This window comes from Cetorhinus maximus, chromosome 21 (genome assembly GCF_964194155.1).
Source record: "Cetorhinus maximus chromosome 21, sCetMax3.hap1.1, whole genome shotgun sequence".
Lineage (NCBI taxonomy): Eukaryota > Metazoa > Chordata > Chondrichthyes > Lamniformes > Cetorhinidae > Cetorhinus > Cetorhinus maximus.
In genome coordinates, this window is record NC_135899.1 from 25,141,680 (window position 1) to 25,154,751 (window position 13,072).

At 49.0% G+C, this 13,072-nt stretch overlaps 1 protein-coding gene across 1 annotated transcript; it reads left to right on the forward strand.

Annotated features, from left to right (window-relative positions):
- Nucleotides 1-3,199: 3,199 nt before the first annotated feature.
- LOC144695759 (zinc-binding protein A33-like) lies at nt 3,200-10,575 on the forward strand. The gene is made up of 6 exons (XM_078566732.1): nt 3,200-3,691; nt 4,406-4,501; nt 4,613-4,846; nt 6,247-6,269; nt 6,378-6,493; nt 9,038-10,575. Exons 1-6 carry the CDS (start codon nt 3,281-3,283, stop codon nt 9,580-9,582), a joined length of 1,425 nt encoding a protein of 474 aa, XP_078422858.1. The 5' UTR covers nt 3,200-3,280; the 3' UTR covers nt 9,583-10,575.
- The last annotated feature ends 2,497 nt before the right edge of the window (nt 10,576-13,072 follow it).

Here is a 13,072-nt window from a genome sequence, read left to right on the forward strand (position 1 = left end):
GAACTGCACTGTCCGAGGAGCAGTACTGAGGAAGTGCTGCACTGTCAGAGGGTCAGTAATGAGGGTGTGCTGCAATGTCAGAGGGGCAGTACTGAGGGAGTGCTATACTGTCAGAGGGTCAGTACTGAGGGAGGGCTTCACTGTCAGCGGGTCAGTAATGAAGAAGTGCTGCACTGTCAGAGGGTCAGTACTGAGGGAAGGCTTCACTGTTAGAGGGTCTGTACTGAGGGAGTGCTGCACTGTCAGAGGGTGAATACTAAAAAAGTTCTGCACTGTCAGATCTTCATGTACTGAGGGAGTGTCTGCACTGTCAGAGGGGCAGTACTTAGGGAAAGCTGTACTGTCAGAGGGTCAGTCCTAAGGGAGGGCTTTACTGTCAGAGGGTCAGCACTGAGGGAGTGCTGTACTGTCAGAGGGTCAGTACTGAGGGAGGGCTTTACTGTCAGAGGGTCAGTACTGAAGAAGTGCTGCACTGTCAGAGGGTCAGTACTGAGGGAGTGCTGTACTGTTGGGGGGTCAGTACAGAGGTAATGCTACACTATCAGAGGGTAAATACTGAGGGTGTGCTGCACAGTCAGAGGCTCAATACTGAGGGTGTGCTGCGTTGTCAGAGGATCACTACTGAGGGAGTGCTGCACTGTCACAGGGTAAATACGGAGTGAGTGCTGCATTGTTAGTGGTTCAGTGCTGAAGGAGTGCTGAATTGAGGGTCAGTGCTGAGAAAACACCACACTGTCAAACTGGACCGGTACTGATGGAGTGCTGCACTTTCAGAGGCTCAGTACTGAGGGAGTGCTGCACTGTCGGAGAGTGAGTACTGAGGCAGTGCTGCACTTTCAGAGGCTCAGTACTGAGGGAGTGCTGCACTGTCGGAGGGGCAGTACTGAGGGAGTGCTGCAATTTCAGAGGGTGAGTACTAAAAAAGTTCTGCACTATCAGATCTTCATGTACTGAGGGAGTGCTGCACTGTCAGAGGGTCAGTACTGAGGGAGTGCTGCACTTTCAGAGGCTCAGTACTGGAGGGTTGCTGCACTGTCAGAGTTTCAGTACTGAGGGAGTGCTGCATTGTCAGTGGGTCAGTACTGAGGGGGTGCTGCACTGTCCGAGGAGCAGTACTGAGGAAGTGCTGCACTGTCAGAGGGTCAGTAATGAGGGTGTGCTGCAATGTCAGAGGGGCAGTACTGAGGGAGTGCTATACTGTCAGAGGGTCAGTACTGAGGGAGGGCTTCACTGTCAGCGGGTCAGTAATGAAGAAGTGCTGCACTGTCAGAGGGTCAGTACGGGAAGGCTTCACTGTTAGAGGGTCTGTACTGAGGGAGTGCTGCACTGTCAGAGGGTGAGTACTAAAAAAGTTCTGCACTGTCAGATCTTCATGTACTGAGGGAGTGTCTGCACTGTCAGAGGGGCAGTACTTAGGGAAAGCTGTACTGTCAGAGGGTCAGTCCTAAGGGAGGGCTTTACTGTCAGAGGGTCAGCACTGAGGGAGTGCTGTACTGTCAGAGGGTCAGTACTGAGGGAGGGCTTTACTGTCAGAGGGTCAGTACTGAGGGTGTGCTGCACTGTCAGAGGCTCAGTACTGGGGGGTTGCTGCACTGTCAGAATTTCAGTACTAAGGGAGTGCTGCATTGTCAGTGGGTCAGTACTCAGGGGGTGCTGCACTGTCCGACGAGCAGTACTGAGGAAGTGCTGCACTGTCAGAGGGTCAGTAATGAGGGAGTGCTGCACTGTCAGAGGGGCACCACTGAGGGAGTGCTGTACTGTCAGAGGGTCAGTACTGAGGGAGGGCTTCACTGTCAGCGGGTCAGTAATGAAGAAGTGCTGCACTGTCAGAGGGGCAGTACTGAGGGAGTGCTGCATTGTCAGTGGGTCAGTACTAAAAAAGTTCTGTACTGTCAGATCTTCATGTACTGAGGGAGTGCTGCACTGTCAGAGGGTCAGTTATGAGGGAGGGCTTCACCGTCAGAGATTCAGTATTGAAGGAGTGCTGCACTTTTGGAGGGGCAGTACTGAGGGAGTGCTGCACTGTCAGAGGGTGAGTACTAAAAAATTCTGCACTGTCAGATCTTCTTGTACTGAGGGAGTGTCTGCACTGTCAGACATGCAGCACTGATGGAGTGCTGTTCTGTCAGAGGGTCAGTACTGAGGGAGGGCTTCACTGTCAGAGGGTCAGTACTGAGGGAGTGCTGCACTGTCAGAGGGTCAGTGCTGAAGAAGTGTTGCACTGTCAGAGGGTCAGTACTGAGGGAGTGCTGCACTGTCAGAGGGTCAGTACTGAGGGAAGGCTTTACTGTTAGAGGGTCTGTACTGAGGGAGTGCTGCACAGTCAGGGGCTCAATACTGAGGGTGTGCTGCGTTGTCAGAGGATCACTACTGAGGGAGTGCTGCACTGTCACAGGGTAAATACGGAGTGAGTGCTGCATTGTTAGTGGTTCAGTGCTGAAGGAGTGCTGAATTGAGGGTCAGTGCTGAGAAAACACCACACTGTCAGACTGGGCCAGTACTGATGGAGTGCTGCACTATCGGAGGGTCAGTACTGAAGGAGTGCTGCACTGTCAGAGGGTCAGTACTGAAGGAGTGCTGCACTGTCAGAGGGTCAGTACTGAATGTGTACTGCACTATCGGAGGGTCAGTACTGAGGGAGTGCTGCACTGTCAGAGGATCAGTATTGGTCGCGCTGCACTGTCAGAGGGGCAGTACTGATGGAGTGCTGCACTGTCAGAGGGGCAGTACTGAGGGAGTGCTGCACTGTCAGAGGGGCAGTACTGAGGGAGTGCTGCACTGTCAGAGGGGCAGTACTGATGGAGTGCTGCACTGTCAGAGGGGCAGTACTGATGGAGTGCTGCACTGTCAGAGGTTGAACACTGAGGGAGTGCTGCACTATTGGAGGGGAAATAATGTCCTTTGTGTTGGTGCTGTCTATTATCTCAACTGTGGCCAGTGTTGGTGCTATATGTTAGGGTGTGTTTGTGCAGTGTGTATTCTGAACTATTTTGCTTCAGTTGCAGTAGATTGGTGTGGTTGAACATTCACGCAGTGTTTCAAAGCCTGCTCTGCCTGTGCGGCTGTCAGCGGCTGGATCAAATTACACCTCTCAGGCAGAGTGCTGGCCCCTCCACACACACCTCTTCCCTCCCTTTGTACCTGTGAGTCACTGTTACCCATAGGCCAAATCTTCAAAATACGAGGAAGTTGCTGCAAAGTTGGCCAGTCCACACGGGAGCTCCTAGCCGCCTCTGAAAGTTTTAATTCAGGCTGAGATCAGGAAGTAGCTGATTTGGAGATGGATTCTCGGCGACAGTCCGAGAATTGGAAAGAGGAATTAATTTGTGCCGTCTGCCTGGAGTTCTTCGAGGACCCAGTTACCTTGGAGTGCGGCCACAACTATTGTCGAGCCTGTATAATGGGCTGTTGGGATGTGCAGGAGTCTAACTATTGTCCCGAGTGCTTAGAGGTGTTTCCAGAAATAAACCTCCTGTCCAACCGCGCCCTCTCCAACCTGGCTGAGAAAGCAAGGAACCGGCCCCGCAACCGGAGGGGGAAAGGCAGGAAACTTTACTGCGATTTGCACCAGGAAGAGCTGAAACTCTTCTGTGAAACTGATAAGAAACTCATCTGTGGTATTTGCCGAGACGGGAGGGAGCACAAGTATCACAACTTCATTCCCCTCAACGAGGCTGTGGAGATTTACAAGGTAAATGGAGTCAAGGAGGTTATGTTAAACGTGTATAGAACACCGGCTCAGGCTCAACTGGGGCACTGAGTCCAGTTCTGGCCATAATACTTCAGGAAAGATATGAAGACTTTGGAAAGAGTGCAGCAAAGATTCACTAGAATGGTTCCAGAAACGAGGAACTTCAGCTGCCCAGATCGGTAGGAGAGGTCAGGGTTGTTTTCCCTGGAGGAGGGAAGGTTGAGAGGAGGTTTGATAGAGGTATTCAAAATCACGAGGGGTCTGGGCAGAGTGGATAGGAATAAAAGCTGGTGGAAGGGGTTGAGGACCAGGGGGCACAGACCTAAGTTAATTGGCAAAAACAAAAGCAATGGAGACACGAGGGGAAGCTTTCTGGCACGGTGAGTGGTTAGGATCTGGAATACACTGCCTGAGAGTGTGGGGGAGGCAGGGTCAATCGAGGCAGCCAAGAAGGAATTGGATTGTCATCTGAAAAGGGAAAATGCGCAGGGTTACGGGAAGAAGGCTGGGGAGCGGCATTAGGTAAATTGCTCCTTCGGAGAGCTAGCGCAGGCACAATGGGCCGAATGACCTCCTCCTGTGCCGCAATCACTGTGTGAAAAGCGGGCAAGCTTTAACCCCTGCAGAATTTCATCTCGCCGCCCAAACTCCCACCAACCCCTCCAGCCCCCAACCCTCCGGGTTTTTGCAATGCTGATTTCTGCATTCTTACAGGATAATCTGAAATTATCCTTGGATTCGGCCGCTAAGAGGAAGGCCACTGTTCTCAAGGCTAAATTTAACCAGAAGCAGAAGATTTCCCAAGTGAGGGTAAGGTGCTGTTTTGTGTCTTTTCTTTTATTTTTTTGCACCCCCCGGTTAGTTTTGTGACCTTCTATCGCGGTTGCATTGACAATGTTGTCCCGCGTTTTCGCTGTGTAGGAGCAGTCACGCAACCTGCAGACCCACATCAGGTACGAGTTTGCTAAAATGCACCGGACTCTGAATGAAAAGGAGCAGCGTTTGAGCAGAGATCTCCAGGAACAGGAGGAGAGGATCTTGGAAGATATGCGAGAAAAACTGCGGGGGATTCAAGAGGTTCTGGATTCCATTGAGCGGGTGCTGTCCGAATTTCAAGCACAACTCGAACAGCCGGACATATTATCCCTTCTTAAGGTAAAGCGAGGAATTTAAGCCTCGTGCAATGGCGCCTGGCTGTGCGAAATTACCTCTCAAAACCCCTTGAGGGGATAGTAAATTCTGCTCTCTGTTATCTGTTGGGGGTAAATCTGTTGGCTGTGGCGTAGCGGTATTGTTACTGGACTAGCATTCCAGAGACCCAGGCTCTTGCTCTGGGGGAACCAGGCTTCGAATCCCACTATGGCAAATAGTGAAATTTGAATTCAGTGAAGATCTAGAATTAAGAGACTGATGATGACCACAAGACCATTGCCGATTGTCACAAAAAAAACCCATCTGGTTCCTTAGGGAAGGAAATCTGCCATCCTTACCTGGTCTGGCCTACATGTGACTCCAGGCCCACAGTTATGTGTTTGACTCCTCAATTACTTCTGAATGGCCTGCCCCTTATTCTGAGGCTGTGTACCCTGGTTCTAGACCCCACCCCCAGCCAGGGTAAATATCCTATCTACATCTGCCTTCTTGAACCGCTGCAGTCCACATGTTGTCGGAACACCCAGAGTGATGTTAGGAAATGAGTTCCAGGACTTTGACCCAGCGACAGTGAAGGAATGGCGATATAGTTCTAAGCCAGAGCGGTGTGTGGCTGTGAAGGGGAACTTGCAGGTGGTGGTGTTCCCATGCATCTGCTGCTCTTTCCTTCTAGGTGGTAGAAGTCATGGGTTTGGAAGGTGCTGTCAAAGGAGCCTTGGCGAGTTACTCAGTGCCTGTTGTAGATGGTACACACTGCTGCAACTGTGCATTGGTGGTGGAGGGAATGAATGTTGAAGGTGGTGGATGGGGTGCCAATCAAGCAGGCTGCTTTGTCCTGGGTGGTGTCGAGCTTCTTGAATGTTGTTGGAGCTGCACTCATCCAGGCAAGTGGAGAGTATTCCATCACACTCCTGACTTGTGCCTTGTATATGGTGGACAGGCTTTGGGGAAGTGAGCTACTCTCTCCAGAATTCCCAGCCTCTGACCTGCTCTTGTAGCCACAGTATTTTTATGGTCCAGTTCAGTTTCTGGTCAATGGTAACTCCCAGGATGTTGATAGTGGGGGATTCAGCGATGGTAATGCCATTGGATGTCAAAGGGAGATAGTTAGATTCTCTCTTGTTGGAGATGGCCTTTTTCAGGCACTTGTGTGGAGCGAATGTTACTTGCCACTCATCAGCCCAAGCTGATCAGCCTGAATATTGTCCAGGTCTTGCTGCATATGGACATGAAGGGAAAAGCAGAGTTAATGTTTCGAGTCTTATATGATTCTTCTTTAGAACTGTTTGGAGGACTGTTTAAAATTGGTGAAATTCTAGGTGCAGTTCTGTATTGTAGTTTTGGGTTTTTATTCTGTCTTAAACTGACTGACAAATCTAGATCTGCATTTCTTTTTATTTCAGGAAGAAGGTTCCTGGAACACGAGGTATAATATTCCTTTTTTAAAAATAGATAAAAGGAAAAACACATCAGCCTTTTAAAAACAACAAAAAACAGAAAAATATTTTTCCAATAATCAAAATTTTGTTTGCAGGTTTAGTGAAAAACATGATTCTATGGCATTGGTGGACACGGATCTTCCCTTGGGGATATTCAGAGGTCCCTTGCAATATATAGCGTGGAGAAAAATGATGGACTCCATCAGCCCTGGTAAAGAGATTCAAATGTTCTCAGCTGCTTCTTTAGGGGTAGATGGTGGTGTAGTGGCAGTGTCACTGGCCTGGTGCTCCTATAGCACAGGTTAATGCCCTGAGGGTCATGGGTTCAAATCCCACCTGAGCACCTGGCTGTGGCAAATGGATTTCAATGTAGGTAAATGTGAGGGGACTTTTTTTTTGGGGGGTGGCCTAGAAATGATAGCACAGGGTATGTTCATAATGGTGAAAAGCTGGGAATATTGGAAGTTCAAAGATATTGGGGGAGGGGTGGGGGTTTCCAGGTACACAGATCATTAAAGTGTCATGAACAGGTACAGAAAATAATCAAGAAGCTTGTGAAATGCTGGTCTTTCTATCTAGAGGACCAGAATGTAAGAGTAGGATCTTGTGGCCTAGGAGTGTCCCTCCCTCCAAGCAGTGGAGTTCGAGGCCCATTGCAGGGCTAGTCGGTCATGGAAGGTGTGTTCATGATGTAGCAAAACAAGATTGATTATCAATCCAGTCCTTCCAATATGCCAAGCAGGAGAGTCGCCTGGTCAGCCATGATCGACGTGGAGTGGCACCCCTCAAGCTATAGCCTCCGGTGACAGGCTAGCAACCCGTTCCACGAAAAACTAGCTACAGGAAACAGTCGTAAGCATGTGCTTCATCTAACTTTTGCTTCTCTAGGTGTGGCAATAGACTCAAGGAGGAGAAGAACCCAAAGGGGTAAAAGTCATGCTTCAGTTTTACCAAACCCTGGTTAGACCATATGTGAAACACTGTGAGCAGTCCTGTACACTGCGCCTTAGGAAGGATAAATTGCCCTTGGAGGGAGTGCACCACGATTTCCCAGAATGATCCCCGGACTTCAAGGCTTTAAATTAGGGGGGAGGGGGGCGAGGATACACAAACAAGGGTTGTATCCCTTGGAATTTAGAAGGTTAACTGATGATTTGATTGAAACTTTCAAGACATCATGGGCAATAAATAGTTTCTACCTGCCCCATTTCCACCAGCTGGGGAGTCTAAAACCAGCAGTTTTAGTCTAAAAATTGACGTCAGAGCTTTCAGGGGGTGACCACATGTGGAGTACGGTGTGCAGTATTCGTCTCCTTATTTAAGCAATGTGTAAATGCATTAGAAGCAATTCAGAGAAGGTTTACTACACTAATGGGCAGTTGTCTTATGAGGAAAGGCTGGGCAGGCTAGGCTTGTATCCGCTGGAGTTTAGAAGAGTAAAAGGCAACTTGATTGAAACGTATAAGATCCTGAGGGGAGTTGACAGGGTGGATGTGCAGAGGGAGGGTGTTTCCTTATGTGGAAGAGTCTAGAACCAAGGGTCACTGTTTAAAAATAAGCCATCGCCCATTTAGGACAGAGATGAGTAAAACATTTTTCTCTCAGAGGGTTGTGAGAATTTGGAATTCTCCTTCTCAAAAGGTGGCTGAGGTAGAGTCCTTGAATATTTTTAAGGCAGAGGTAGACAGATTCTTGATAAGCAAGGGGGAGAAAGGTTATCCGGGGTAGGCAGGAAATGTGAGGTTAAAATCAGATCAGCCATGATCTTACTGAACGGCCTATTCCTGCTCCTAATTCGTACGTTCGTATGAGTGAAGCTGAGACACACTTCTGCTTTCAAAGGCTGTTAGAAGTTCGAATTTCACTTTCACAAATGGCAGTTGATGCCAGATAAATTATTAATTTTAAATCTGATTGATAGATTTCTGATAACCAAAAGGTGTTAAGAGATATGGGGCATAGGCAGGTATATGGAGTTAGGTCACAGGACAGGCATAGCCTTACTGAATGATGGAACAGGCTCGAGGGATTGAATGGCCTACTCCTGTTCCTATGACCCTACAAAGAGAACTGGAGATATGGAATTCCCTCCCACCATGAAGCTGTCAATGCTTAGGTAAAACGGAATTTTCAAGACTGAGATTGATAGATTTTTTTACAAGATAAGAGGACCAAAGGAAATGGAGCAAAGGCATAGCTTAACATGATCTAATTCAATAGCGGAATAGCCCAGGGTGGGGGATGATGGTAACATCACTGGACTACTAATCCAGAGGTCCAGACTAATGTCCTGGTGACATGGATTCAAATCCCACCACGCAATAAACCTGGAACATAAAGCGAGTTTCAGACCAGAACATTGATTGTTGTACAAACCCAGCTGCTTCACTACTGTCCCTTTAGGGAAGGGAACCCTGTCATCCTTGCCTGGTCTGGCCTACATGTGATTCCAGGCCCGCAGCAATGCGGTTGACTCTTAGCTGCCCTCTGAAATGGTCTAGCAAGCCACTCAGCTCAAGAGCAGTTAGGGATGGGCAATAAGTTCTGGTCTGGCCTGCGAATGCAACATCCCATGAAGGAGTTGAAAAAAAATTCAAAGGGTGGGATGGTCCACTCCTGCTTTGACACAAGCTTCCAGTGGCAAGGGTCCATCTTAGTAGGGAGCTGACTTCATGAGCTGTCATTCATGTTTCAGTAGGTGACCTTGGATAAGTTCATTGACTTATTTTTTTTATATGATTCTTTTCCCCCTCAGTGCCAGCCGCTCTGACTCTGAATCCAAAAACGGCAAACCCCTGGCTTATCCTGTCCGAGGACCTGTCCAGTGTGAGAATGGGGCAGCAGCGGCAAATGCTTCGAGACACGCCCCAGAGGTTTGATCGCTGTGCGTGTGTCCTGGGATTGGAGGGATTCGCAGCAGGGAGGCACTACTGGGAGGTGGAGGTGGGGGACAAGACCGAGTGGGATCTGGGTGTGGCTAAGAAGTCCTGCAACAGGAAAGGGAGGATCAAGCGGATGCCCGAGGATGGCTACTGGAGACTGGGCCTGCGGAGTGGAAATGAGTACACGGCTTTCACCACACCTCCTACATATCTGAGCCTGAGTGTGAACCCCAGGAGGATCGGGGTGTACCTGGACTATGAGGGTGGACAAGTGTCATTTTACAACGCGGACGACATGTCCCACCTCCACACTTTCACCGACACTTTCACTGAAAGACTCTACCCGTGTTTCTGTCCCTGTTTGAGTGATAGTGGGAAGAATTCAGGGTTTATGAAAATCTGCTGGGTTGACCATTGACCAGAAACTGAACTGGACCAGCCATATAAATACTGTGGCTACAAGAGCAGATCAGAGGCTGGGGATTCTGTGGAGTAACCCACCTCCTGACTCCCCAAAGCTTGTCCACCATCTACAAGGCACCAGTCAGGAGTGTGATGGAATACTCTCCACTTGCCTGGATGAGCGCAGCTCCCACAACACTCAAGAAGCTTGACACCGTCCAGGACAAAGCAGCCCACTTGATTGGCATCACATCCACAAACATTCACTCCCTCCACCACCAACACACAGTGGTAGCAGTGTGTACCAAGGCTCCTTCAACAGCACCTTCCAAACCCGCGACCTCTATCACCTGGAAGGACAAGGGCAGCAGACACATGGGAACACTACCACCTGGAAGTTCCCCTCCAAGGCACACGTCATCCTGACTTGGAAATATGTCGACGTTCCTTCACTGTCGCTGGGTCAAAATCCTGGAACTCCCTCCCTACCAGCACTGTGGGTGTACCCACATCACATGGACTGCAGTGGTTCAAGAAGGCAGCTCACCACCACCTTCTCAAGGGAAATTAAGGATGGGCAATAAATGCTGGCCCAGCCAGCAACGCTTGCATCCTGTGAAAGAATTCAAAAAATTTGCCTGCAGTGACAAGTAAAATGAGTTAGTAGGTTGTGGCTTTTGCTGGCAAGGCCCTATTCATTGCACACCACTGAGAAGATGGTGGTTGGCTTTCTCCTTTATCAGCTGATGGAATTATGGTGATGGGATTCTCACAATGAGGTTAGAATAGGGAACTCTAGGGTATTAGTCCAATGACAATGCAGGAATAGTGGCCCATATGCAAGTGTGATGATAAAGCAATCTTGGAGGTGATGGTGTTGTAGGTGGTGCAGTGGTGATGTCACTAGACCAGAAGGCCCAGGCCAATCCTCTTGAGGCATGGATTCAAAACCCACCACAGCAGCTGGTGGAATTTAAATTTTGTTAATAAAATCTGGAGTGTAAAGCTATTCTCAGTATCACTGATTGTTGTAAAAACCTATCTGGTACATTACTGACCCTTTAGGGAAGGAAACCTGCCATCCTTATCTGGACTACACCTTTAATGCAATACATGCTGCTGAGAGAGTGTTACCCAACAGGCCTAGTAGCTTTCACTCGTGAACACACATTCCCTCTCCGCAACACACAAACTCTCTCTCCGCAACACACAAACTCTCTCTCCGCAACACACAAACTCTCTCTCCGCAACACACAAGCTATCTTTCTGCAACATACACACTATCTTTAAGACACCTTCTCTCTGTAACACAATTTCTGTAAGACACTCTCCCTGTAACACACACGCGCTCTCTGTAACACTCTCTCTGCAACACACTCTGTAACGCAAATGCTCTGTAACACACACACTCTCTGTAACACACACACTCTCTGTAACACACACACTCTGTAACTCACACGCTCTGTAACACACTCTCTGTAACACACACTTGCTGCAACACTCTGTAACACACACAATCTCTCTGTAACACACACTCTGTACCATACACACTCTGTAACACACACACGCGCTCTGTAACACACGCGCGCGCTCTGTAACACACGCGCGCGCTCTGTAACACACGCGCGCGCTCTGTAACACACGCGCGCGCTCTGTAACACACGCGCGCGCTCTGACACACACACAATCTCTCTGACACACACAATCTCTCTGTAACACACAATCTCTCTGTAACACACACTCTGTACCATACACGCGCTCTGTAACACACACGCGCGCTCTGTAACACACACGCGCGCTCTGTAACACACACGCGCACTCTGTAACACACACGCGCGCTCTGTAACACACACGCGCGCTCTGTAACACAAGCACGCTCTGTAACACACGCACACTCTGTAACACACACACTCTGTAACACACACACTCTCTCTGTAACACACACACTCTCTCTGTAATACACACACACTGTAACACACACTCTGTAACACACACACTCTCTGTAACAATACACACACACTCTGTAACACACACTCTCTCTGTAACACGCACACTCTATGTAACAATACACACACACACTGTAACACGCACTCCCTGGGTGGAATTTTACGCCAGCGGAATTTTAGGGTCCCGCTGACGTCACTGGAGTTTAGAATGGCGCGCTGCATTTTACGGCCTTGTCCCCGCTGCAATGGGGCCACAAAATTCTGGCCACTGTTTCTGAAACACACACTCTCTGAAGCACTCACTCTCTGTAACACGCACTCTCTCTATCTGTAACACGCACTCTCTCTGTAACAGGCGCACTCTCTCTGTAACACGCACTCTCTCTCTGTAACACGCACTCTCTCTCTGTAACACGCACTCTCTGTAACACGCACTCTCTCTGTAACACGCACTGTCTCTCTGTAACACGCGCTCTCTCTGTAACACGCACTCTCTGTAACACGCACACTGTAACACGCACTCTCTCTCTGTAACACGCACTCTCTCTCTGTAACACGCACTCTCTCTCTGTAACACACACTCTCTCTCTCTGTAACACGCACTCTCTCTGTAACACGCACTCCCTCTGTAACACGCACTCTCTCTGTAACACGCACACTCTCTGTAACATGCACACTCTGTAACACGCACTCTCTCTGTAACACGCACTCTCTCTCTGTAACACGCACTCTATCTCTGTAACACGCACTCTCTCTCTAACACGCACTCTCTCTGTAACACGCACTCTCTGTAACACGCACACTGTAACACGCACTCTCTCTGTAACACGCACGCTCTCTCTCTGTAACGCACTCTCTCTCTGTAACACGCACTCTCTGTAACACGCACTCTCTGTAACACGCACTCTCTGTAACATGCACTCTGTAACACGCACTCTCTCTGTAACACATGCTCTCTCTGTAACACGCGCTCTCTCTGTAACACGCACACTCTCTGTAACACGCACACTCTCTGTAACACGCACACTCTCTAACATGCACACTCTCTGTGTAACATGCACACTCTCTGTAACATGCACACTCTCTGTAACACGCACACTCTCTGTAACACGCACTCTCTGTAACACGCACACTGTAACACGCACACTCTCTGTAACACGCACACTCTCTCTGTAACACGCACTCTCTGTAACACGCACACTCTCTCTCTGTAACACGCACACTCACTCTGTATCACGCACATTCTCACTCTGTAACACACACTCTCTGTAACATGCATACTCTTTCTCTGTAACATGCATACTCTTTCTCTGTAACACGCACACTCTCTGTAACACGCACACACTCTCTGTAACACGCACACACTCTGTAACACGCACACTTTGTAACACGCACACTCTCTGTAACACGCACACTCCGTAACATGCACACTCTCTGTAACATGCACACTCTCTCTCTGTAACACGCACTCTGTAACACACACACTCTCTCTCTGTAACACGCACACTCTCTGTAACACGCACACTCTCTCTGTAACACGCACACTCTCTCTGTAACACG